This window comes from Mercurialis annua, linkage group LG5, assembly GCF_937616625.2.
Source record: "Mercurialis annua linkage group LG5, ddMerAnnu1.2, whole genome shotgun sequence".
NCBI lineage: Eukaryota > Viridiplantae > Streptophyta > Magnoliopsida > Malpighiales > Euphorbiaceae > Mercurialis > Mercurialis annua.
The window spans coordinates 4,648,923-4,675,880 of record NC_065574.1 but is presented as its reverse complement, the minus strand read 5'-3'; the positions used below and the strand labels follow the sequence as shown (position 1 = coordinate 4,675,880).

At 32.7% G+C, this 26,958-nt stretch overlaps 3 protein-coding genes and 1 long non-coding RNA gene across 5 annotated transcripts; 3 read left to right on the top strand and 1 right to left on the bottom strand.

Moving 5' to 3' along the window:
* Positions 1-778: 778 nt before the first annotated feature.
* LOC126680893 (phosphoinositide phosphatase SAC2-like) lies at positions 779-8,367 on the top strand. 2 transcript variants are annotated; one of them, XM_050376161.2, is made up of 16 exons: positions 779-1,278; positions 1,823-2,027; positions 2,117-2,282; positions 2,957-3,179; positions 3,565-3,641; positions 3,843-4,030; positions 4,109-4,206; positions 4,298-4,419; positions 4,518-4,643; positions 5,026-5,356; positions 5,773-5,894; positions 5,996-6,109; positions 6,728-6,907; positions 7,001-7,174; positions 7,261-7,345; positions 7,993-8,367. In XM_050376161.2, the coding sequence occupies exons 1-16, from the start codon at positions 1,198-1,200 to the stop codon at positions 8,098-8,100; spliced, it is 2,400 nt and encodes a 799-aa protein (XP_050232118.1). In that variant the 5' UTR covers positions 779-1,197; the 3' UTR covers positions 8,101-8,367. The 2 variants fall into 2 exon arrangements, with proteins under 2 accessions (XP_050232118.1, XP_050232117.1); XM_050376160.2 differs by having other exon boundaries at positions 780-1,278; positions 4,298-4,431.
* A 265-nt stretch (positions 8,368-8,632) lies between these two features.
* On the bottom strand, positions 8,633-9,646 carry LOC126679928 (17.4 kDa class III heat shock protein). Its single transcript, XM_050374952.2, has 2 exons — positions 9,330-9,646; positions 8,633-9,248 (listed from the first exon to the last, which is right to left on the bottom strand). Exons 1-2 carry the CDS (start codon positions 9,540-9,542, stop codon positions 8,991-8,993), a joined length of 471 nt encoding a protein of 156 aa, XP_050230909.1. The 5' UTR covers positions 9,543-9,646; the 3' UTR covers positions 8,633-8,990.
* Positions 9,647-9,726: 80 nt separating this feature from the next.
* LOC126679929 (uncharacterized) lies at positions 9,727-12,113 on the top strand. Its single transcript, XR_007641006.1, has 2 exons — positions 9,727-10,721; positions 11,494-12,113. It is a non-coding gene; the product is annotated as an uncharacterized LOC126679929 (long non-coding RNA).
* Positions 12,114-23,415: 11,302 nt separating this feature from the next.
* Positions 23,416-24,153, top strand: LOC126682493 (auxin-responsive protein SAUR78-like). Its single transcript, XM_050378205.2, has one exon. The coding sequence runs from the start codon at positions 23,496-23,498 to the stop codon at positions 23,862-23,864; it is 369 nt and encodes a 122-aa protein (XP_050234162.1). The 5' UTR covers positions 23,416-23,495; the 3' UTR covers positions 23,865-24,153.
* Positions 24,154-26,958: the final 2,805 nt, after the last annotated feature.

Here is a 26,958-nt window from a genome sequence, read left to right as displayed (position 1 = left end):
CGGCGGAGGCGGAACAATGGAGGTGGAACGACGGAGGTGGAACAATGGAAGAGAAACGATGGAAATGGAACGACGGAGGCGGATTGGTGCGAAGAACAAAAGGTGAGTTGAGAGAGAAAGGAGAGAGAAAATTGAGGAGAGAGAAAAATATTTGGTTTATGAGGATTTGACCTGGAGTAGAAAATATATTTTTTCCGTATAAAAGTAATAATGTCCAGCGTGGATGGTAGTTTTCATATTGAAAACTCTTACCCGTATAAAAGATATATTTTTGCAAATATTAGATGTTTATGTAAAAAGCCCAAAAATTTAACGGAGCAATCGTTCCGTCAGCCAAAAGGTCGAATCCGCTCCTGTTCACAATCAAGCAGGACGATGTCCGGTGTTTATAGAAATTTGAGTTATAACTCATTGGTATAAACATATACAACCAGTAATCTCATAATATTTTATATACATTGTTTTCAATAAAAATTACGTATTTAAATGTTAAATTCAGGTATATAATAACTGTCTTACACTGTAACCAAAATGGAATAACGAGTGAAACATATACTCATTCCAATCATTGATCACTAACGCACCTCAAAAAATATTTCCCTTCCAAAAAACAATCCCAACTTTTTGAACTCTCTCGCCGAGTCATCATTAGTTCGTTATTACTTATTACAGCTCCAAACGAATAATTCAAAAAATATACTATAAATTAAAAAACACAATTAAAATACAAAAAAGTCGCGGCGTAATTTTCGTGTACACTATCAAAAACAAAATATTAATATCTCAAAATATAAATTAAAATTAAACCAGCAATTATTTTCTACTCTCTGTTTTGCGGCATCTCCGTCTCTCTCGTCTTCATCTTGCTCTCTGTTTCTCATCGATCTACTGTGTCTCACTGTCTCTCCAAAACGCTGCGTTTTTAAGCTGAATTTTGCTCTGTATATTTTCTTCGTTTAATAATGTATCGGTTAATTTGTGTATGTATATATGTAGAGCTGTGATAGGTTATTGTAAATTTGTTTTGATAATTTTTTATTTTTTTGGCTTTTGTGTGAAGAGTTAGTGAATTATTGATTTGAGAGAAGTGAAGGAAATTTTTGTTTTAGTGTGAAGAGTTGACCGGAGCTGAGAGGACCTAGAACTGCTCTGCTCGGGCAAGAAGATCCATATATAAACATAAGATCCGATTAACATATGGATACTTATAGTTCCGGCGGTTTACCCGACCCTAATTCTTTCTACTTGCAGAAGTTCGTGCTCTATGAGACTTACTCGGTATGATAATCTTATTTACTTATTAAATTCTGTTTTGCTTCGATTGTTTTTTAATTTTGAGTGGTTTGACTTTTGTTTACTGTGCTGCGTCGTTTTATAGCGTAGTTGCTGTTATGTTTTTTTTTTTTTTGAGTTTTAATTTGAGTTTACTCATGTGATGAACTTAAGAATTTAGAGTTTGTTTGTTTAATTAGATCATCTTGTTTTTGTGTGATTATATATTAGTTGATTATTAGATTTTGAATTTAATTTGATTATTCATCAAGCTATCCACGTAAATTCAATGCTATTATTTTTTATGCTGGAGTTGCCCTATTTTTGAGTCAGATACGATTTTTCTGTTAAATTCTTGTTTTTCCTCGGTATTTGCGTGTCGATGTTGATGAGAGTCTGCCAATTGATAATTAAAGCTTATGTATCAAACATTCAAATATGCAAATATGCTAACATTGATCTTGAAATCTACTACATCAAGTAAGAAATTACTGCATAATTTACGGAGTTTCTAATGGATAATTTGTTCGACGTTTGGTATATGGAACAGAATTTTTATATGATAGGACGAGACAAGAGCAGAGCGTATTGGAGAGTTTTAAAGATTGATAGATTAGATCCATCTGAACTGAATATTCTTGAAGATTATACAACATACTCAGAAATTGAATGCCGTGAACTGCTAAAGCGGATAGATGAAGGGAATAAGTCAACTGGTGGACTCAATAAAGTCACTACTTGCTATGGAATAGTTGGTATGTATACATGATTCTTCTATATGTATTTGTAAGCTCTTTCTTGAATTTTATGATGGAATTGATGATTTTTTCCCCCTTCAAACTAGGTTTTGTTAAATTCTTGGGACCTTATTACATGCTGATAATAACAGAAAGAAAGAAAATTGGTGCAATTTGCGGCCATGCGATATATGCCATCACCAAGAGCGAGATGATTCCAATTCCAAATTCTTCTGTGCGCTCCAATATGACTAATTCTAAGAACGAGAACAGGTCTTTTGTCCATTCTCCATGTAAATGTAATATGTATTTGGTACTTCTAAAGAGACCTATGAAATTAGTAATTGAAACTGTGCACTGTTCGTTTGTAATTAGATTTTGTGATGTTTTTATCATTTTATTTTCTTTCTATATGCTTTTTGGGACATATTACCTGAGTTTGGCATCATCTATTAGAAGTAGACAAGTTCAACACTGTGGAGGTAATTTCTGCGCTATTTCTGTTGGCACACCCTTCAGTGTTAGTAATGATGTGGCCTTGTCTCTTCCATAAATTATTTGAGTTCTTCCGATGGTACATCCCACTGCTCTTATTCATTAATTTTAGATGAAACTAGTAGAGTTTCTAATCCAAAATTATACTTAGTTGATAATGCCGCGTAGTAGCTATTGCTTCTTTATTTCCTGCATCTGTACAGGGACAAAATCATTGCTGTTGTGATGATGTTAAATTAACAATTTGAATGAAACAAGGTATCATCAGGGTTTGTTGGGGACAACTTCCTTTTCCTTGTTCTTTTCTTTTTGCCCTTTTTGAATTCAGCTTCTTGGTTTATTAATGATTAACTTACTATTCTATAATATTTCTTCACCCTTGATAATATAATTCATCACGCTCTAACTTTTCTTGCCTTTGTTTTTTTTGTTCTTTTGCAACGATGATGTAGATACAAAAAGCTCCTATGCACGGTAGATCTTTCAAGGGATTTCTTTTTCAGCTACTCATACCATGTCATGCATTGTCTTCAGAAGAATATAAGTAATAATGAGACGGGGAAAGTTCACTATGAATCTATGTTCGTTTGGAATGAATTCTTAACTCGAGAAATACGAAATAACCTCAAACATACTATATGGACAGTGGCATTAGTGTATGGCTTTTTTAAACAGGTATGTTTTATTTTGATCCACTGCCTGTATAAAATATTTAGATGTTTTGAATGCATAAACAAATTGATTGGAGTGCTGATCTTCAGTGTCTTGGCATGTGCCTCGTTCCCATATTTTCACTTCCCTATGTTTAAATCTCTTCCTACTTTGGTCACAATTTGAGTTGGGAGTCAATACTGTTATTTTAGCAAGTGTAAGTTAAATCTACAACATAATATTTTTATGAGTTCATCTAGCTTGCAGTGAAGTTAAATTTTGAAATCAGTGTACTTTATAAGGCCTTGCATTTTTTCCTCATATTTTGGTCAAAAGACGATGCAAATTGTCATGCAAACTTTTGTGCTAGCTCTAAATATTCTCTATTTTTTCCTGCTCTGATATGTAGGTCAAACTTTCAGTATCAGGCAGGGACTTTAAGTTGACTCTTATTGCTAGACGATCACGGCATTATGCTGGAACAAGGTTTGTATTGTCTTTCAAACAGCCTGTTAATGCTTTACTCTACACGGATTTTTTTGCCATTGTCAGCTTTTATATTTGTATTTAAATGTGATAAACCTCCAAAATCATGCTTTATTTGACATTTATTTCATTTGCTTCTTTCCCTGTATTGAGTATTCTCAAGTAAATTTTATTCCTTCTTTCCTTCCCTTTCTTGTATAGGTATTTAAAACGTGGTGTGAATAAGAAGGGCAGAGTGGCGAATGACGTGGAAACAGAACAAATTGTGTTTGAAGATATTGCTGATGGATATCCAGTGCAAATAAGTTCCGCTGTTCAGCATCGGGGTTCAATTCCACTTTTCTGGTCCCAAGAAACTTCGCGTTTGAATATTAAACCCGACATTATATGTACGCATTTGTCACACTAAACTGTAATTTGTCGGTGACATCTCCTCATAAATATGCTCATCTTTTTCCTGTTTGCAGTATCGAAGGAGGACCAAAATTATGAGGCCACAAAACTCCATTTTGAAAATCTCGTAAAGAGATACGGAAATCCAATAATTATTTTAAATTTAATAAAGGTACGCTCCTTTATCTATTATGGGGCGTGTTCTTGTGTATTTTTAAAGGTCTTTGTTGTAATCATTTTCTGGAAATTACTTTGAGTGGCAGACACATGAAAAAAAGCCTCGGGAGAGTATCCTCCGTACAGAGTTTGCTAATGCTATTAAATGTATAAATAAAGGATTATCCGAGGAGAATCGACTGAGGTTTCTACATTGGGATTTGCATAGGTATTCCAGAAAGTACGTAGCCCGCATCAATCTCACTTCAGTTTTTTCGGAAATTATTTCAGTATTCTGAATGCAGTTTTGATTTTTTCTGAGAACAGGGCTACCAATGTGCTGTTACTTCTGAGCAAAGTGGCAGAATATGCAGTAAATTTAACTGGGATCTTTTATTGTCAAGTTACGCCGAGTTTGAGGCCCACGGAACGGTCTAGTTTATCCTATTCCGAGTGAGTTAAAGTTCTAGCTCTACAGCATTTTGTGTTATCCTCTCATGATAAGGACTGCTCTTACCTTTTATACCATCTTTTGAACATTGGTTTTCACCTTTAATATATTCATGTATAAAAGAAACTCTTTTCCAACGGTTAAAGAAACTGTTTTCCAATTTTTTAAATTTGATTTTCAAGTGGGCTCGTGTAGCTTATAGAACGCCAAATTAGACAGTCCTTGAAAGATAGGGGGAAATGACTTTGAGCAAATTATTTTCCAATCAGAAGTTGCTTAGGAAAGCTATTTTTTATTATGACCATTTATCCTTTTATCCAAATTTCATTTGTTTCCGCTTACTTCCTTGTCACTTATGAGGTTGGCAATACAAATATTCTTCAGGAGAAGTGATGGTGGAAATGAATTTGGAAGGACTTCAGCTCCAGAAATTGGCAAGAATAATTCTGGGGCATGTGGGAATCTGAGTTTCAAGGTCCCGATGTTCCAAAGGGGGGTTCTGAGGACTAATTGCATAGATTGTTTGGATCGCACAAATGTTGCCCAATATGCCTATGGTTTGGTGGCTCTTGGTCATCAACTGCATGCACTTGGACTTATGGAATCAACCATTATCGATCTGCATAATCCATTGGCAGAGGATTTAATGAAGAACTATGAGATAATGGGTGATACACTTGCACTACAGTATGGCGGGTCTGCAGCGCACAACAAGGTAATCATTTTTGAATTAGTTGGAAATACAGCTGGAAATGTAAATTACTGCTGCTAATTTATTTTCTGGCCATGGTTGGTTTGCATCTTTGATCTGTGTGTGACAGGTTTTAGTATCCGGCTTTTATTTTGATTTTTTTGTTGACAAACTTCAATGGATTGATTTCACGATGATCATAAAGTCCATCAGAATAGTAGTCCGTCTAATTAAATAATGAACAGATGAAATGAAATAAATTGTCTCTTTGTATGCTGTGAATGTTTTTTTTTCCATGCATTATGAAGTAGGTATTGGCATTTCAAAGCCAAATTGTGTCATATGTCCTTAAAAATCTTCCTTTCTCTTCAGTGTTTTCTAGCTTGGATGTTTCTTGTTTTCTCGATTACGTTTTACAAGTGCATGTGAATCATGAACAGATTTTTTCTGAGAGGAGAGGACAGTGGAAAGCTGCAACTCATTCACAGGAGTTCTTCAGAACTTTACAGCGTTACTACAGTAATGCCTACATGGACGCTGAGAAACAACATGCCATTAATGTGTGAGTTAATTCCTATTGTTGGATTTTGCATTATGTATCGTATATATAGAAAATACGGACCGGGATGGGAAAGGTTATTTATTCAATGTATTTTCAAGCAGGTTCTTGGGTCACTTCCAGCCACAACAGGGAAAGCCAGCACTCTGGGAATTGGGTTCAGATCAACACCACAATGTTAGAGCGCGTGGTCTTGATGTTGTAGATGAGGGCACGAGGTACTATTTCCTTCATAGTTGCAGATACTCATTATTGTTTTGAGAACTTCTGTTTTATGACAAACTGTCCCCGGGTGTCAAAGTGTTATAGTTTGCTCGCAATATTTCTAAAATTAAAAGTAGTATGAATTGCTTTCATTGACTTTAAAAAACAAAGGCCAGAATGGACGCCATGGACTAATTTTTTTAACGCCAGCCCGCTTTTTGAAAGCTGAAGTTTTTATTTTCTATTTTTCAAGTGTATGCTTCTAGCTGTTTCATCTACAGATAGATTTTGTGAAAACAATCTGCAAGTATATATTCTTTAGGATGTTTTAGTTAAAACGTCTGTGCTTCATACTTCCAGTTCTATTTTTGTGATTTTCTCTGCACCTTTTACGGATATTCTAAAAATTTCCGACTGTTTATTTGAAAGTTTTTAGCAATTTAATTGTTATACCCGGTTCTGGTAATTATGTGTGTTCAAGTATTCTTTTGCAAGGATTGACATAACAGAAACAAATGAATAGAGATGCAATGATCATGTAATGATTTGTGATTACGCTACTAATTCCATAACTTAATAGTTCCATTTGCAGAAGTACTACACTCATGTAGTTAATTATGTATTCTCTGTAGGTCGTCATTCATTAGAAGATCATTATCAGATGGCGACCTCCTTTGTGAATGTGACTCATTATTCCTAACTGCCAGTGGTGGACAAAATAAGCTTTTCCCAGGAGAGCAAGGATTTAATAACGGTCTTTCAGATTCTACTCCAGAGATCTCAACCTGTGAAAGTGATATATCGCATTCTAGGTTTGATCAAGTCTTACTCGTACCTGTATAATCACGGACTTATGATTGTGATGCAGCTGCATTCAGGCTAATTAGATATGAATGTTGTTTTAGGTACACTCCCACAATGCCCCGTAGGCGACTTTTTAAAGAAATCGAAGAAGAAGAATTTGATAATGATCGTATTTGTTATGATGAACATGGGGAAACATGCAACTGCTCAAATTTTCTTGATTTGGAATGGCTTTCTTCGTCAGGAAATTCTTTCGATGAAGATCATTTTGATAGGTACTATATTTTGCCTCTGTTAGTTTCGTCATGTGTGGCGGCGGCTAAAAACAATAATCCATCCACTGATAATTTGATGAATACAGGTCAATTGCTGGCCTATCATCCGAGTATCTTGTGAATGAAATGAGAAGTGACACACCTGCTAGTGAATCTGGATCTTGCTTGAAGGTATGTTTAATTTATGTTTCCAGTTCTTTTGCCAAAGCGGTTCATGCATGTTCTTTTATTTGAAATTTCAAATGATGCAAAAGGTTGCATGGGATAAGTGTAGGAGTGTGATTTCTCTGAAAGGGAAGAGGAAGAAGTAGGGTAAAAGAAAAAAAGCAAAGCGTTGGTCTGTTCACCTAAACTATACGTAGGGGTGTGCAAAACCAAACCAAATAACTGAACCGGCAAATGCGGTTCAATTCAGTTTGACACTATGAAAAAGTACTTAATTTTTCGATTTAGATTGGTTCTAGACCAAAAAAACATTCAGTTAAATTTTAGTGCAAATCAAACTGAAAAATCAACTGAACCGACTTCTTCTACTTTATTCGGTTTGAAATGTTTTACATTCTTGTGAATTTACTCCTATTAACCATACGTCTGATTCTTTTCGCCTGTGTAAACTCCAATTTTCAACTTGTGATTTCTTTGTTCGTAGCCTATTTTTCATCTCAAGACATCTTCTGTTGATAATTCACTTTTTAATCTGTTCGCCAGCATTCTACACTGTTTTAGATATCTTACAATTTGACTCAATGTGTTTAATCTCGATCCCAGCCTATAGTGGCTGCAGTGACTCACGCTATAGTGTTTCCTTCAAACTCCAGGGAAGTGATCAGACAGCAATGGGCCTCTCTTCGAACAACCTCGTGGATGAATTTTCAAAGCACTTTGCCGACTGGGTAAGACACGGGGAGACACTGTGCCCGTTGTAATTTTACGGAGTTTCTGATCATACTACTCAATTGAGTCATTATCCCCGTGATCCTATCCGAAGGATGTGGATTGCCATACATAGAATAAAAGAGCAACAGATCATCCCAATTGTCACAGTTTCAGCCTTTCTGAAGCACGAGATTCTTCTGTTCACATATTCATCCCAAGTAAAGAAAGGTATGTTTGGGCGGAGCACATAATCCGCCTTGTAAATATTTATTAATCATTACAAAACCATCATGAAAATAAGTTCATTTTTGATACCATTCTTTCTTAAGTGCAATTAATTGCAAATATTAACAATTACAGCATTGCTTGTATCATGTAAAAATTTAACTGGCCACTTGATTTTGATTATAAATAATTTTATCACACGGGAAAAGCTAAAGTTTATACTGCATGAGCCAGTAGGTTATATGATAGAGTAAGACTTATAGTGAAAATGTGAAACAATAATTACATCTAGCAAGTCTCTAGCTCAAAATTTCTAACTCTAAATTTCCACAACTCAATATAAGAAAGCGAAATTAATTTCCCAAAAAAATGCACATTATATATTAATGATTAAACTACAACATAACAACTGCGCTTAACCAATGAGCTTTAGCTCAAATAGTATAAGCGCTACGCAGAAAAATGCTAGATCGTGGGTTCGATTTCTCCCACAAGTGCTCCCCCTTCCCAAATTATCAAAAAAAAAAAAACAACTGCGCTTAATTCTTGACATTACATGAACATAGTCCTAAGGAAGCTACATACATAACAACACTACTTAATTCACCACCAAATTTAGTTTCAAGAAAAACAATTCACCTAACCCATTCTTAGCCATCTACAAGACTACAACCAGCAAGAGATGCAAAATCAAAATCCCTAAAATTTATTCCCATTATGAGACGGTGATTTCAACTTTCTTGGGCTTAGGAGGTGGAGGATGCTTCTTAACAACAACACTCAACACCCCATTTTCACATTTAGCCGTAATACCGGACACGTCAGCATTTTCCGGTAGCCGGAACTTCCTCATCAGCTTCTGTGGCGCCCTTCTCTCCAGCCTTATATATTTGCAGCCTTCTTCTTCCCCATCTTCACGTTTCCTCTTCCCTCCACTTTTAACCACCAATATATTCTCATCTTCAACATTCACCTGTACATATATGTACACACTACACACATTTAGCTCCATACAGTAATAAAATCATGGGTCATTTAAGTTTATCGTACGTACCTGAATGTCAGACTTGGACAAGCCAGGGACATCCATGTAAAAGATGAAATCTTCAGGGGTGTCTAAAATGTCAACAGGAATACTTTCATAGCCCTTGTTCTGATCAACTGGGTCATTAGCCCTTGAATGGATCATAAATTTCTCAAAGTTTTCAGGGAAACTAAATAAATGGGTGACTGCATCAAACACATTTGAATCTGCAACTCTGCTCATATTCTTTACTTAAAACAAAATCTGTCACAGCCAAAAGAGGGTGTTTGTTTCTCGGGAGAATTATGAGAGAAAATGTGAGAAAGAGCGAGTAATTTTGATTGTTTGGTTAGAAGGAAAATTGAGGAGTACATAAAGAAGAGAAAGGAAAGTTCGAGAGCGGTCCAAAGAAAAGTCGGGAACAATCTAAAGGAATGTAGAGTGTCAGTGTATTGTCCTATTGCAAGAACAAGGTACGTGGCAACATGTGAACGAGCCACGACTGCATGCGCTGTTGACAGAATTGGGCTGTAGTTTACAGGCCTAAAACAAAGAGATGTCAGATTTAAATTATGGGCCCTTATCTTTTGCAACCGTCGCATACTACCCACAAGATTTAGGTGAAACCACTAAACTATTTAAAAGCAGCCCTTATCTTCACCACCTCCTCCTACAAAATTCAAGATTGGAGATGAAATTGTTAAATAAGGTAAAGTTTTTGCCATTCAAAAGAGATCATATTTTAGAAAATTTACTTTTGGCAATGTTAGTATGTATTTTATTTTGTAATTATCAGAAATTGACTTTCTTGGTTTTTGTTTTAGCTTCTTTTCATCTGCCATTTAAATTAATAGTTGATTTTGCGTTATAATATTAAATACAGACAATTCAGGTCAAACATAACAAAAAAGGAAAATTCATTTAAAAAAAGATTATTTGTCTAAATTCAAAATCCAGAGGTGGAACTAGGTACGGGCGAGCCCGTGCGGCCATCCGGCCTCGCCGGAGAGTCACCAAGGATTAATGACAAACCCTCCCATTTTCCAATTTGTGTTTTTTTTTTATATTTTGCCCTTTTTTCAATGTTTTGGGTAAATGAGTAGTTTAGCCCCTATTTAAAACCATAAAGACATTTTTACCCTTCTTTTTCAAAAATCTAAAACTAAATTTTAATCGACAATATAAATTCAAAATTTTACTTGAAATCTAACCCCCCCCCCTCGACATTTGGTCCTGGTTCTATCACTACCAAGATCACCCATGATGTTCCTGCTCATAGACACTCCAATATAAACACCACTGACATCATTTTGAGGGGGTCTTTTGGCGAATCCACCATCTACTCCATTAGGCTTTGAGGATATTAAAGACGCAGACATTAAGCGCTACTCCAAATTTATACGTTCACTTGTCGATTCTAAGGTACGAATATTATATGCTAATTTTTGGTTTGTCCTGAATATCATTTGCATTCTGCTGACAATATTGCCTTCCGTTGTATATGTATCGTCAGTTTTGTTGTTAACTCCGACACAGTTAATAACTTTAGGATTCGGAGAAAGTAACCGAGTCGATTGGCATAACATGGACAAAATGTTAGTCCATTTAAAGGAGTAGTAGGATTATTATTCAAGTATGTTGTCTACTTATGGAACCCAAAATTACAATTGCACAATAATGCCAACCCTTTTGCAATCCAATATTCTACACTTCAAAAGAACAAATTGCGTATTAGTTTGGAAGGTGCCTACCTACTGGACTTCCATACGTGGTGTTATTCGGACCGCTCCGTGCATACATATTAAATTTCAACATGGCTGAATGGTCAGTTCTTATGAATACACCTCCGAAGGAGCTATTTGGCATGCAAAGAATTGGGAGGACATAATGGGGCCGGGGTGGGGTGGGGGGTGGTGGGGTTGATATATTGAATCGGGAGACTGAATTTAATCAGTTATAAGATTTTGAATAACAATTTCCTACAAGGGAGTTTACCTCAGGCCATAGACGTGTCACATGCTCAATTGTATGTCTCAACTGAACAATTACACTTAGGCTATGCTTGAGGTGATAGCAAAGTCTGTATGTTCAAATATGCCTATCTGGGTTGGATCCCCTTAAGCTCGGCTTTTATGCCCTTTATGATAAACACACCACTGTAAATTTCTAATGCAATAAATATTTTCTCAAGTAGAGCTATTCAACCTATCTGTTAACGGAGATATGGGGCTGTAATCATAGTTATTCTTCCCTCACCACATGGCGCACTCAGCATCTCAAGCTCTCTAGTTTGGCCATATGATCCGTAAGTTCTCCTATATGTTTTCATATACATTATTGATGTTTTATTGTCATCATTTATGTTGTCATTGCTTTATTAGATACTCCCTCCGGCCCATTTAAGAAGGGACATATCTCATTTTTATTTGTCCCACTTAAGAAGGCCATATCGTGTTTTTTGTGCCAATTTATATGAATTTTCCTTTTTTACCCCCTTTTGTCTTTCCATAATTAATGACTATTAGTCTATACACAAAATACAACACTATCATAAATAGGGGTAAAATAAGAAAACACCATAGTAGTTAATGTTTTCTTAATATATGTGAAAAGGTCATTTGTCCCTTCTTAAATGGGACGGAGGGAGTAAATTTTATTTGTATGTAAGGTTAATCGACTCGTAAAGCGAGTATGCCAAAGTCCGTAAGTACAATATGTCACATTCATTTATTTAATTTCACGTTATTTGTAGTAAAATTGAATGCATAATTTTTTTATGCTGATTAATTCTAGCGTATGTTGTTTGATTCTCAACTTTCAATCGTTTGATTTCTACGCTTGAAGAATGCGCAATAAGTTACTAATCATAGTCAGATCATTTGGAACAAACAATAATGTGACATACGCAAATTGTAAGATATAGTCAGGTTTAATATAACCATCAATCAAACCCGACTTGTTTGCCTTAATAAAATTTGCCTTTAAACCTTCAACTGCCAAAACGAATAGCATTGGAAAAAGAGGACTATCTTGTCTGACGTGTCTACCTATATTGAAATTTTTAGATGGGCTACCATTTATAGGAATTGACAACTGAGCCGAATAAAAAAATGATATCCATTTAGTTCAAACTTGATCAATATTATTTCAGTTTATTGAATTTTAAATAGATATAATTCATATTTCCGAGCTTAAAAACTATTTATGTAGTTTTTTTAATTACTATTCATCTTATTTATTTAGCTTAATATTTATTTAAATAAAAAATTGTATTTTATTAGATTAGATTTTCTTTTAGAGTCTATCCTCTATAAATAGTTAGGATTTTTATTTTGTAAAATGTATCAAATCAATCAACAAATTCAAAGTCTTGTGCTTTCCAATCCTCAATTCATGCAATAGGTTAGCTTAGGAGTAGAATGGATGTTAATTTTGCCTGAATCTCAAGATTTTCATATTAATATTTGTAGTTGTTAGAATAGTGGTTACGTTATTTAAATTCTTGTCACGTTTTTTGAGTTAAACCGGTTAAATAATTCGAGTCATACATTATCCATCTATAAATTCAAAGATGTGAGCGACAACATATTTCCTCACGAATAATAATTAAATTTAAAAATTTTATTATCTTTTACATTTATTTACCTATAAAAACAGGATTTAATGAGATTTTTTATTTAAAAAAAGTTAATTTTTAGTGAAAGTGAAATTGGATTTCAACTTTTTAAGAAATATTATACAAAAGCTGAACAAGACAGAATATATATATTACTCTTCAAAGAATTTATTTTTTAAAATACTTACCCAACCAAGTCATACTCAAGTTTTTATGGGTAATTATTCAACACAAATGCAACAAACCAATAACGCATTAGTCATGTGAAATATTAATGATAAACAAAATAAATAATAATTAAAAGATTTTCTATCATAAATACGGTTGCATGAAATAAAAACTCACTTTCTATATGCAATATTCGAATCACTACACAATTATATATAATATTATTATTTAAAAAAGAGTCAATGTCATAAAAATTCACAAACTTTACACGTTTTCTCATTTTAATCACGCAGTTTAAATTTTCTCATTTTCATACACGAACTACCACTTTTTCTCAAATTCATGTACGGAGCTGATGTGTCACGGCTCCATTGGTGTAATTCAACGAACTGGAGGTCATTTTACACCAACGAATGAATGCCACCTCAGCACCATGCATGAAATTGAAAAAAGTGGTAGTTCGTGCTTAAGAATGAAAAATTTAAACTGCGTGATTAAACTGAAAAATTGTGTAAAATTCGTAATTTTTGACATTAGCCCTTTAAAAAACATTATTTATTCTTTGGACCACATAAATAGAGAAAATTCTTTTATAAGTCTTGTATTTATTTATAATCTAAGTAATGATTTTGTTAAGCAGCAACTAACAATGATTAGTTAGCTGATAAGTTGGAGTTGCACATGATTTCAAATAGCTTCCAATATTTACATATCACATAGTATGATCTTAATTGTCTGTTCCCTTGTTCTATTGTGAATAATTAGAGAAGATCAGCGGTAGAAGACGCAAGATGATGATTTTGATCCATGGGAAAAGCGGCCGGCTTAGCTCCCAAAAGACCGGACTCGGAAAGAATATCCAACGCATACTTTCGCTGAGAAAGAAAAAGACCCTTGTCGCTTCGAGCTATCTCAATACCTAAAAAATACTTCAAAGCCCCCAAATCCTTCATATGGAAGCAAGAACTTAAGTAAATCTTAAAACGAGCTATAGTAGCAGAGTCATTACCGGCAATGATGAGATCATCAACATGGACTAGAACATGAATACATGTCTGATGTCGAAAATAAGAGAACAATGAGTAATCAGCATAGCTCTGTTTGAAGCCATAATGGCGCAAAGCAGAGGCCAATTTTGCAAACCAATTACGCGGAGCTTGCCGTAGTCCATAGAGAGACTTGCGAAGACGACAAACATGACCAGGAGGGACACCGAGAAGACCCAAAGGTGGATTCATATACACCTCCTCATCTAAGTCGCCATGAAGGAAAGCGTTATGGACGTCCATTTGATGAAGCGCCCACTGCCGAACGGATGCGACGGATAGAAACACACGTACTGAGGCCATGCGAGCAACAGGGGCAAACGTCTCATTAAAATCAACGCCCTCCACTTGGCGATTACCGAGCACAACAAGTCGCGCCTTATATCGTTCAATAGTCCCGTTTGAGTTGTACTTAATACGATAGACCCATTTGGATCCAATTGGATGTTTCCCGGGTGGTAAAGGAGTAAGTGTCCATGTGTGATTAGCGGAAAGAGCATTGAGTTCTGCACTCATTGCATCCCGCCAATGTTGATGATTAATGGCCTGCCTGAAATGAGCCGGTTCATCCCCGGCGGTAACAGCTGCAAGAAAACCACTATGGGAAGCAGAAAATTTAGCACAAGAAACAAAATTTTCGATAGGAAGCCGAGTACCTGAGGTATGTGAAGAGGACATGGGTATTGATGAAGTGCCGACGGAGTCTATATGGCGAGTAGTGCGACAAACATAGTCGTTTAGATGAGACGGTGGCCGGCGAATACGATCGCTGCGCGAAATAGAAGTTGGCGCAATTTCTGTTTGCGGAGAAACTTGCGGAACAATGGGTGGTAGGATCACCTCTGCTGGAGGTATAGCAGCGATTTCTGAACTCCCCCTGTCGGGTTGTTCATCTGACGGTGAAGTGTCATCAAAGACAGCCGGAGATCGGTCTTGCAGTTGACCTGACGCCGAGGTATTTCCAAGAGAGAAAGGAAAATGTGATTCGTAGAATACTACATCTCGGCTTGCAAATATAACCCGAGTCTCTAGATCATATAATAACCACCCTTTCTTACCTTGCAGATAGCCGAGAAATATACACTTCCGACTTCGACTGCTAAACTTGTCACCATGTTTCGGAACTTGCGCAGCAAAGCAAAGAGACCCGAAGACACGTAGAGAATCATAGGAGGGAGCACGGCCATAAAGTAATTCATATGGCGTTCGGCCCTCAATAGCAGAAGAAGGAGTGCGATTGATAAGGAACGCAGCTGTAGAGACGCACTCACCCCAAAAATCCAGCGGAAGATGAGCTGTAAAGCGCAAGGCACGAGCCACATTAAGAAGATGACGATGCTTTCGTTCGACACGTCCATTTTGTTGTGGTGTAGACACACATGATGTTTCAAACACAACACCATTGGAGGCAAAGAAAGGTCGAAGTAGAAGGAACTCAGTGCCATTGTCGGCACGCACTCGTCGAATCTGTTTATGAAACTGAGTGCTAACCATGGCAAAGGAATTACGCAGTAAAGTTGAAACCTCAGTCTTGGAAACGAACAGATGTACCCATACAGCCCTGGAGTAATCATCTAAAATAGTAAGAAAATAAGAGGCACCACTAGAAGAAGGTGTACTATAGGGCCCCCATACATCGCAGTGTATAAGATCAAATAAACAATCTGCTTTATTATAACTTGAAGGAAAAGACAAACGAGTTTGTTTAGACTTGTAACATACATCACAAGGATTTATTGTAGATAAACTAGAACTATCTAAAGCCAAAGTAGTAATAGAAGACAAGGTTTATGCAGAAGGATGACCGAGACGGTTGTGCCAAAGACTGGCAGAAGATGCTGAAGAGTGAGCAGAACAAGCACGACTATCCGATGAAAACGTCTGCAGCCAATAGACCCTGTTTCGCGGCTTACCCACGCCAATCACAATCCTCGTACTGATTTCCTGTAAAACAACCACACGATCAGTCATTAGAACAAGCAGGCGTAGATCATGAACAAGCTGATATAAAGACAATAAATGACAATCTAAATTTGGTATGTATAAGACGTTGTGAAGCTGAATTGAACCAAACGTCAAACTGCCGGTATGAACAGCCGATGAAACGCGACCATCCGGTAAAGTGATAGCAATAGGAGGAACCGAGATGATATCCCGAAGAAGAGATCTATCGCCTGTCATGTGGAAAGATGCGCCTGTATCTAATATCCAAAAAAGTTTGCCTGACTTGTCGGACGTAACATTCATAGAGTTGTAAAGATTAAGAACCGCAGTCCATTGGTCATTAGTAAGTGCTGGACCAAAAGCCTGACGATCCTGAGTAGTGAGGGACTGAGCAGGAGCGGAGGATGAAACTGCGGCGGCAGCGTGTGCGGCGGCGGCGGCATCCTCAACTTCTTTCGACATAGTATGGTTTTAGAATTTTAGGGTTTGTGTTTAGATAAAGGATCAAATAGGCTCTGATACCATGTGAATAATTAGAGAAGATGAAAGCAATTGTAGAATTGAATAATAATGATTCTATGTTTTTGATTTGTTGTTTACATATGTATATATATACAGTCTAAAATAGTCCTAATCAAAATAGGATGTCTAATCATAATCAAATTTGGAAGTCTAATCATAATCAGATTGGGATTCTGATTATCCTGTTACTTGCGCATCCAATATCTATAAAGCACATGATTCTTATACCAACTTCTTGTTTAAGTTGCTATTAATTACTTCTCCAAAAGTTAGCACATGTCCAAAAACCTAAGAAATCTTTTTCATCAAGATTTGCTTCGCTTTAACTATAACAAGAATATTTAATCAAAGTTTATTTATTTAAAAAATTAGAAATTTTAACTTACTTCACGAATTTTCAATTTTAATATTATTAGATACCAACTTTTATATTCTTATAATTTTGAACACCAAATATTTTTTCATCAAAAATTGCCGATGCGTACACTGAAACAATGTTTATTCTAATATCCACATCAATATTTTTAATAGAAATTATCTCGGTGTTTAGAATCACAAAAATTATATAATTAGTGTCAAACATTGCCAAAATTAGAAATTCTTGTTAAAATTGTAAATCACGCTAAAATTCATAATTTTTAAAACAATTAAGTCTTCAAAAATAAATTTCCATCTTTTTCATCAAATTTAAAAGTCTATATTTTAGCATTTAAACTTTTCTTTTAACTTGATATTTCAATTTTAAGAAGTATATCAAAATGTTTTTAGTAGTTTTTCAGTTATCATATAAATTAAATTAATATAACTTTCATATTTGATGATGTAGTTAGTTAATTAAGATTTCACATATAAATATAAATGTACATTATGATCACTTCTTTTATCAATATGACATAAATAAATATAGAGTTATTTATTTAACATGTTAGTAACCGGGAAAACATTAAAAATCTTGTGTAATAAAATTTTCAAAAGTTAAAATATTTAAAAAGTAATAAATGAAAAAAATTCTAGATACAACAAGTACATTTTTTTCAATTCAATTTTGTCAATTAATTTCATCAAATTTAATTTGTTAGGTATAAATATTGGAGAGGGGAATATAAATAATTTAAAGAGTTTGGTGGGCGTGGTTTGAACTAGTAGAACGTTACTATCCAAAGCTAGACACTGAACTTGGACCACTGTTGATTGCAACTAACCTGCACCACCATTTGGCTCTCTAATTTGATTTAATAAGTATATTCAAAATACTTTTAGTTGTTTTTCGGTCATTATATATTAATTAAATTAAAAAGTTTTATAGTTGATGATGTAGTTGGTTAACTTAAATTTCATATATAAATATGAATGTGTATCAATTTTACACGTTATTGTCACTTCTTTTATCAATACGACATAATAATATAGACTTAAAACTATGCACAACCAAAGAAACATTAGAATCTTGTTTACTAAAATTTTCCAATATCAAAATGTAAATATATAAAAAGAAATAAATTAAAAATGTCTAGATACACAAGTATATTGTTTTCCTTTAATATTTTTTTTTTTTATCAATTTCACCAAACTTAATTTGTTTGATGTAAAAATCGTCCCACTTTCCAAATATTTCATTTTCCACAAGCAAAACTAATGTGTTAGCTTAGGAGAAGTTAGGCGGCCGATTCCACTGGTAGGACGGCGATGGTGGCAGTTTCTCCCTTTTCCTACGAAGGGGTTTTGACTCATCTTACTCTATTTTTCACTTATATCATAGACTCTTATAAGAAAGGGTATTGTATATATAGGGGACTAATGATGAGAATTAAGTTTAGGTTTAATGTTTTAATTATATATAATTAGTATTAAATTAAAATTAATTAAGATTAATTTTTGCAATTATCAAATCTACTCTTTTTATGGAGTGTTTTTGTGTCAGATGAACTTTTTGATGCTAAATGATATAGTTGCCGCTTTGTTTGTAACAAAATTCACGAAAATAACTTTCAATTTTTTGTGCCAAGTTCAAGAGAGTGAATTGATCCTCTGTTTATTCTAAAAACACCACATGTCTCCTTTAATTTAAAGGTAACACCTTTTTAAATGCTCGAGCCATTAATAATAGCCACAACAGCAGTCCGGCTGCTTTGTTTTAATTGTTCGATATATATAGTAGCCACTATAAACCCATTTCTACAAATAGAAATAGAGAAAAAAAGTATCATCCTCATTCAAGCAAGACAAGAATTCTTCTATTACATATATAACATGGGCACCGTTTTTGACATAAAACGGCACCGTTTTTGACTTAAAACGGCAACGTTTAATACCTAAAACGGAAACTTGGTCATATATGTCAGAAATTGATAGTTCGTGTATTTATATGCCAAAATTAAAAGTTCGTGTCAAATACCAAAAACACGCGAAAGTTGGTGATTTTTGGAGCAAGTAATCCTTTAATTTTTAAAATACTTACCCAACCAAGTCATACTCAATTTTCTTATGGATAATTATACAACACAATTGATGCGTCATGTCAATCATGCAACAAACCAATAGTACGTTAGTTATGTGGAATATTTAATAATAAACAAAATAAATAATAATTAAAAAATTTCTATCATAAATACAATTGCATGAAATAAAAACTCGCTTTCTATACATATACAATATTCGAATCACTACACAATTATATATAATATTGTTATTTAAAAAATGGTTGATGACATTAAAATTCACTAACTTTACACGTTTTCTCATTTTAATCACGCAGTTTAAATTTTCTCATTTTCATGTACGAACTACCACTTTTTCATAAATTCATGCACAATACTGAGGTGTCACGGCTCCATTGGTGTAATTCGCTGAGGTGGAGGTCATTTTACACCAATTAATGAGTGCCACCTTAGCACCGTGCATGAATTTGAAAAAAAATGGTAGTTCGTGCATAAAAATGAGAAAATCTAAACTGCGTGATTAAAATAAAAAAACGGGTAAAGTTCGTGATTTTTTTGACATTAACCCTTTAAAAAAACATTATTTATTCTTTGGACCACATAAATAGAGCAAATTCTTTTATAAGTCTTGTATTTATTTATAATCTAAGTAATGATTTTGTTAAGCAGCAACTAACAATGATTAGTTAGCTGATAAGTTGGAGTTGCACATGATTTAAAATAGCTTCCAATATTTACATATCACATATGATCTTAATTGTTTGTTCCCTTGTTCTATAAAGCACATGATTCTTATACCAACTTCTTGTTTAAGTTGCTATTAATTACTTCTCCAAAAGTTAGCACATGTCCTAAAACCTAAGAAATCTTTTTCATCAAGATTTGCTTCGCTTTAACTATAACAAAAATATTTAATCAAGGTTTAATTATTTTAAAAATTAAAAATTTTAACTTATTTCATAATTTTTTACACGAATTTTCAATTTTAATAATATTAGACACCAACTTTTATATTCTTATAATTTTAAACACCAAATAATTTTCCATCAAAAACTGTTGATGCAGATACCGAAACAATGTTTATTCTAATATCCACATTAATATTTTTTAATGGAAAATTGCTCGGTATTTAAAATCGCAAAAATTATATAATTAGTGTCAGACATTGCCAAAATTAAGTCTTCAATAAATAAATTTCCATCTTTTTCATCAAATTTAAAAGTCTATATTTTAGCATTTAAACTTTTCTTTTAACTTGATATTTCAATTTTAAGAAGTATATCAAAATGTTTTTAGTAGTTTTTCAGTTATCATATATTAATTAAATTGAAATAACTTTCATATTTGATGATGTAGTTAGTTAATTAAGATTTCATACATAAATATGAATGTACATTATGATCACTTCTTTTATCAATACGACATAAATAAATATGGAGTTGTTTATTTATTTAACATGTTAGTAACCGGAAAACATTAAAAAAATCCGTTTAATAAAATTTTCAAAAGTTAAAATATGGGGTAATATTTAAAAAGTAATAAATGAAATTTTTTTAGAAGCAACAAGTACATCTTTTTTCAATAAAATTTTGTCAATTTCATCAAATTTAATTTGTTAATGAGAGAGGGGATTATAAATAATTTATAGAGTTTGGTGGGCGTGGTTTGAACTAGTAGAACGTTACTATCCAAAGCTAGACACTGAACTTGGACCACTGTTGATTGCAACTAACCTGCACCACCATTTGGCTCTCTAATTTGCCCATAATCAACTTGCTTTCTAAAGCTTTCTATGAGTTGTTAATAATTTTCCTAAACAGCCAAAAAAATATATCTTTATAGTACTAAATTACAAGTGAGGGTTTAGTCTAATTATCATACCTCTCTAAGTGCATTTTGAGGTTGTTGGTTCGATCACGACATTTATAGTATGTGAATTTCGGCTGATTTAAATTGATCATAAACAAAAATAATATTTTTCGTTAAATATGTTTTTTTCAAGAAACAGTAAAATTGTAAAAAATATTCCATGGGACATAAATGAAATTTGTACATCTATTGAGATACTGTAACTATGTAAAATTACAAGAAATGGTAAGTGGACTATAATTGTAATGCACAAAAAGAAAAGGTTTAGAAACCGTTGTAGTTGGTGTTTTACAAATGGGAGCCACTGCCTGCTTACCTGCCAACAACTATTGTTGCTGTTAATCATGCAAAGAACAACACTCTCCCTCCCTACTTCACTCTCAAGATTCTTATTTCCTAATAATCACCCTTCATGTCTTTCTGCATATATGGGCGGAGGGAGTTGCCGGCCGCCTCCTCTCTACCGGCCAGAAATTTTTTATAAATTAGTTATCTTTTAAAGAGATGTCGTTTTTAGGAAATTTCGAGATAAATTTGGTTCGTCATGGAGATTTTAAACCATCCACTTAAAATATGATATGAAATGTAACTTTTTATAACTACCAATTAATGAAAACTATATTAATTTTCTTTTTATATATAACTGGAGAAAAGAGAACGCTTGTAGAGAAAATTTAACTCACGATCCAAGCAAAAATTATCCTACATTTATAATATTTGAATTATAACTCATTGATTACCACATCTTATATAAATATGACTATGGTTTTCATTAATTAATAGTTGCAAAAAGTTATGTCTATATCATATCTTAAGTTGATGGTTTATAAATATCTTGTGGTTTGATTAAAAAAAAGTTGAACAATATATCATTTAATATTTAAAAAGAGAAAAGAAAACATAGAAGAAACAGAGTAGCTTTTCTCTATTTTAATATTTTAAACTCTAAAATGATGCTCCTGCCACTGTTTTTAGGCCTAATCACTCAAAAACCCCTCACCTTTAGCCCCTTTTATAAATATACCCCGACATAGAAATTTCTTCAATTTTACCATAATTTGCACTTTTATGTTTCAATTGTACCCAAACCATTAAATTAACCTCTTTTCACTTAGAAAAAATTTAAAATAATCCTTCATTTTTAGCCTAAATTTCAATTAGACCCTAATATTATTAATAATATAAAAAATAAAAGATTATTTTGAACTTTTTTATAAGTGAAAAGAAGTTAATTTAATGTTTTGGGGTACAATTGAAACATAAAAGGGCAAATTAGGGTAAAATTGGAAAAATTCCTACGTCAGGATATATTTGCAAAAGAGATTAAAGGTGGGGGGTTTTGAGTGATTAACCCTGTTTTTATATACACACACTTTTATATAATTAATCATTTAAAAAATATACTAAAATATTGTGATAGATTTTGAAAGCAAAAATGATATTTTTTTGTTTTAATTCTATTTGATTTGAAATAGGCATAAGATATTTTTTCTATTTTCATTAAAAAATCCAATCGACTTAATTATATAAAATTAAAAAATAACTATATAGAGCTATTATCACTTGCCTTCATTTCTAAACTCTTTCTCTCTCAACTCTTTTTCTAATAAAACTTCACCTTTTAAGTGTTTGGAGGGGATGATTTGCTTGCAACCTATCTTTAAAAAAAATAGAAAGCTCTTGTATTTTTTTTTCAGTATCTTTATTTATCTAATTTTTAATTTTCACACTTTTTTTTAGTTCCTTTATTTACAATTTTTTTCTCCAATAATATAAAAAGCAGAAAAATCAAAAATAAATAATTAAAGGGATTGAAAGAACAAAAAATAGTATATGAACTTCCTAAACAAAAATAATATATATAATACAGGGCTTCCGGATGGATTTTTCCGATAAAAAATTTACATCAATACCTCTCTTTATTCTTTTACTCTCCCTTTTCTTTAAAAATTTACTTTTCATTTTCTCTTTTGGAGGGTGAGAGAAAAATTTTCTTCTCTCTGTCTATATTAATACTTGCTTTTATGTATTCTATAATTTATTAAACAAATCTCTCTGATATTTTATCTTGTATGAAAATAAATTATTTATAGTTTTATTTTCAGTTTGTATATCGGTTTTATTGAGTTAATCAAATTTTTTTATGTTAGTACTATACATTTAAATTCTTGAAATGATGATCCTTATATACTAGTAGAATTCAACAAATCGTCAGTGTAATCGGAGAGGTGCTATATATATTGAATTATTTATTAATATTTATCAAATTGTATATTTAAATTTTATTATATAAAACTTTGCTTATTTTTATTTTAGTACGATTCTACAATAAATTGTAATTTTGGGAAAGATAAAAATAGAGAATAAGAAACAAAAATGAAAAAGGCCAAAAACAACTGGTTTTGGTATTACACCATTAAAACGTCTCTCTCTTAGCTGGTATATATCAAACAGTGGGCCATGCACGTACCATTTTTACTTCACTCTCCCACCGCTCCCCGGACTATATAATCCGAACCTTCCCTTCCATTTCTCCCCACCAAATTCTCAAATCTTTTTTTCTTCTTCATAAATTCAAGAACTCAAAACATTAATGGCCAAGACCGGAAAACTTACGAAGCTCAAGTCAGCAATAAAACGATGGCCATCTTTAACCAAGCTAGCTCGATCAAACTCCTCCATTTCTGCAGCAGCAACTAACTCTAGTAATAACGATCAACTCCGGGAAGTTTACGTCGGAAAATCACGGCGGCGGTATCTTTTGAGCGGAGAGATCATTTGTCATCCTTTGTTTCAAGAAATGTTAGAGAGGTCCGGCGGTTTTGATGGGGGTGACGGTGGTGAAGTGGTTGTTTCTTGTGAAGTTGTTTTGTTTGAACATTTGTTGTGGATGCTTCAAACTAGCGGCGGTTCTCAATTGGGCTCCATGGAAGAGCTTGCTGAATTCTACTGTACTTGCTAGCTAGCTTTACCTAATTAAGTAAGTATATTTTAAGAAAAATATTGATTAATTAGTAGCTAGAGAGGAAGGAGATATTAATTTGATGGTGAGGATTAATTAACCTTATAATTGGTTTAATTAATCAATGGTTGATCTTTTTTTTTTCATTTTCTTCTAGTTTTTGGATTTAATTTAGTTTTATAGGATAAATGTTATTGTCCTCAATGTTAAATGGAGGATAATTTTCAACTTTCCTTTGTGTTAATTATATACATCTCAAAATTATTTGTTTTAGTTAAATTTATACTAACTATATCTTCATTAAATAGATGGCTTATTTTATCATTTTATTTCACTGAATTTATGTTTGTTCAATAGGTTACTCAAAATGACTGCTGAGTAAGGCTGTCAATTGGTGTTAACATGTATAAACGGATTGTAAGCATATTTGCATAAAATACATATTCAAACGTTCATTTTGCACCCTCAACTTGGCACAAAATATCAACTAAGGATAAGTTCATGATTTCTAACAAAAATACTCACAACCTGACTAATTTAGCTCGTTATACACCCTTAACTTAAATGGTACAAAATGATTCGAGCAATTGAAGCTGAAGTAGCAATAAATTATGGGTTTTACTATTCGCCACCCCTATTTACTAGGTACCGCCCCTGAAAATTATCATTTTGCCCATTAACTAAAAAAAAATTTCTCTCAACTTGATTCGAATACATCGGTTATAACGACGGATAACGCTTACGATTTATCGAGAAACGAGTGTCGACAATCTGAAATAAGTGTATCCGGGTTTTTTTGAGGTAAATTACTTATTTTTTTGGAATTTTTAATTTTTAATTTTTAAAATGACATAAATACTAAAATATCAAATTTTATATTTTAAATATTTAATTTATTGTATGAATATGTTCAAGTAATATATATAAAAGTTAACTCATTAATTAATATAATTAATTGAATAAGTTTAAACGTATTTTTTACGAGTTAGACGAGTTAAATTTAGTTACACTTTTAATTAGCTGTGTTTTAAATGAGTTGGCCCATTTGTGAACATATAAACTGACCTAGACCTGTTTAAAAAGATTATTTCAGAAATTCTCGATCTTTCTCTTAAGATGCATATAAATTTACTTTATATTGAATTGTTAAAAATTATTAATTTATAATGTTTTTAAAGTCACGTTCAGTTTATTTTAGTTGACCACTACTAATTTTAATAGAGATTTTTAAAAAATTTATTTAGTTAATCAATTTTTAAAAAGAACATTTTATTTATAGTTTGAGAAAATAGATACCAAGCCATCAAGACTAGATTACTACTCTTATTTTCTTGGTAACTAAAGTATGATCACTAGATCAATGAATTGGACATTTTAGAATGCAAGTTTGCATTCAAAATTAGGTTTAATATATAGTTTGATACTTGAACTTGTATTCTTTATATTCATCTAACTCCTAAACTAAACGTCTTATCTATCGAACATCTGAACTTATAAAAATAGTCATTTTTGATCCTTGAAATTGATAAATAAGTAAACATTAAACCCCTCTTTATCCACTTGACACTTAAAACACTCTAGAAGACTATGTGTAAGAAGGAGTTCAATGTTTATTTATTTATCAAATTCAGGGGGTCAAATAGAATTATTTAATAAGTTTAAAGATTTGATAGGTGACACGTCAAGTTTAGGGATTAGATGGATAAAAATGTACAAGTTCAAGAGTCAAATTATATATTAAACCTTCAAAACTAACTATATGGGTGCTTTTTCTACAAGAAATTTGCATACAAAATAAGTTAAATACTCATATTTATCCACAATTTTATCCATTTTGCTAAATATAACATATTTTTAAAATCATAACATATATACTATTATTTTTTCTTCCTTTATCAAATATATTTTCAATCAATTTTCAAGTTAAACAATATTTTTTACCTTCAAATAAACAAAAAAATAAAAAGTACAGGCACTTGAAGATGGATTCTGCCAAAATTTTATTTCAAAGCTCCTTCATGTATTTTTTTTGTCTTCATATTGGCATAAGCCATTGATGTATAAGTTAAGTTAAATATGTTGAGTAAATATTAGATTTCATTAAATTATATTAATGACTATCTTACAATCAGTATAAAGGGGAAATATGCAATTTAAGTGCAAATTATCCGATGCTTTGATGATGCTATTTTGTGGTTGGTGATCATGTCTATATTTTACATGCTCATTTCCCTTGCAAACAAAGACTAAACACTATTAAGGGAAAAAACAGAAGAGTGGAAACATTATTAGGCTCAATAGTGTCAATAAGCCAAACAAGTATTTAATATTTTTAAAAATATATTACAACTTGATTAATCTATTAAAAATTTATTTAATTTTCTAAAAGTAATTTAATATTTTTCAAAAATTAATTTATCTGAATCATGTGTAGCATTCCAATTTATAACTCTTATTTTTTATTTTTTTTACAAAAAAATATTCAATTGCCATATAAACTCAATTATATCAATTTTAAAAAATTCGATAGATTTTTTGTGAATTGTATAACCAAACTAGAGATCCATTGTCTGGATCTCTGATATTGTCACTTTGCAACTTGTCAATACTTTTTTCAAATTGGAATTATTATATACATAAAATAAATGGGAAGAAGATCCAATTCAGGTTACCGGATTAGCTCCTTAGTGTAATAGTAGCCAAGTACATGAATACAAATTCAATGGAGATATGGGACATTGTTTTGTTTCAGCAGAATTTCATAAACAAAGAGCAAAAAGTTTCCAATTGAAGGGCTCAAAGCACAAATAATTGTGCAGTGTCAGTACTGGATTGGCCAATATAGTGATGAAATTTTGTATTCTTGCACTGAATCTATGTATATAATTCAATTTCTTGTATAATTCGTATGCACGTAACTAATGGTCTGCCACCTCCATTATTGGCATTCTACCGTTTTTAAAAAGAAAATGATAATCGACTCTTTAAAGTTATCAACCGTTTTTTTTCATCTTTTTACTCTTTTATTTTGTTTTTTCAGTCGTTGACGCTATCTACATTTGCATATAAGGAGATTGCTAAAACCACAAACATA

What these genes read in the sequence shown, in the direction of transcription:
- LOC126682493 (XM_050378205.2), top strand. Translation starts at nt 23,496, where the DNA reads ATGGCCAAGACCGGAAAACTTACGAAGCTCAAGTCAGCAATAAAACGA.
- LOC126680893 (XM_050376160.2), top strand. Translation starts at nt 1,198, where the DNA reads ATGGATACTTATAGTTCCGGCGGTTTACCCGACCCTAATTCTTTCTAC. An exon ending in TGCTCTATGAGACTTACTCG is followed by an intron (nt 1,279 to 1,822) that starts GTATGATAATCT and finishes TATATGGAACAG; the next exon opens with AATTTTTATATGATAGGACG. An exon ending in GTTGTAGATGAGGGCACGAG is followed by an intron (nt 6,110 to 6,727) that starts GTACTATTTCCT and finishes TATTCTCTGTAG; the next exon opens with GTCGTCATTCATTAGAAGAT.
- LOC126679928 (XM_050374952.2), bottom strand. Translation starts at nt 9,542, where the DNA reads ATGAGCAGAGTTGCAGATTCAAATGTGTTTGATGCAGTCACCCATTTA. An exon ending in TGTCCAAGTCTGACATTCAG is followed by an intron (nt 9,249 to 9,329) that starts GTACGTACGATA and finishes ATATATGTACAG; the next exon opens with GTGAATGTTGAAGATGAGAA.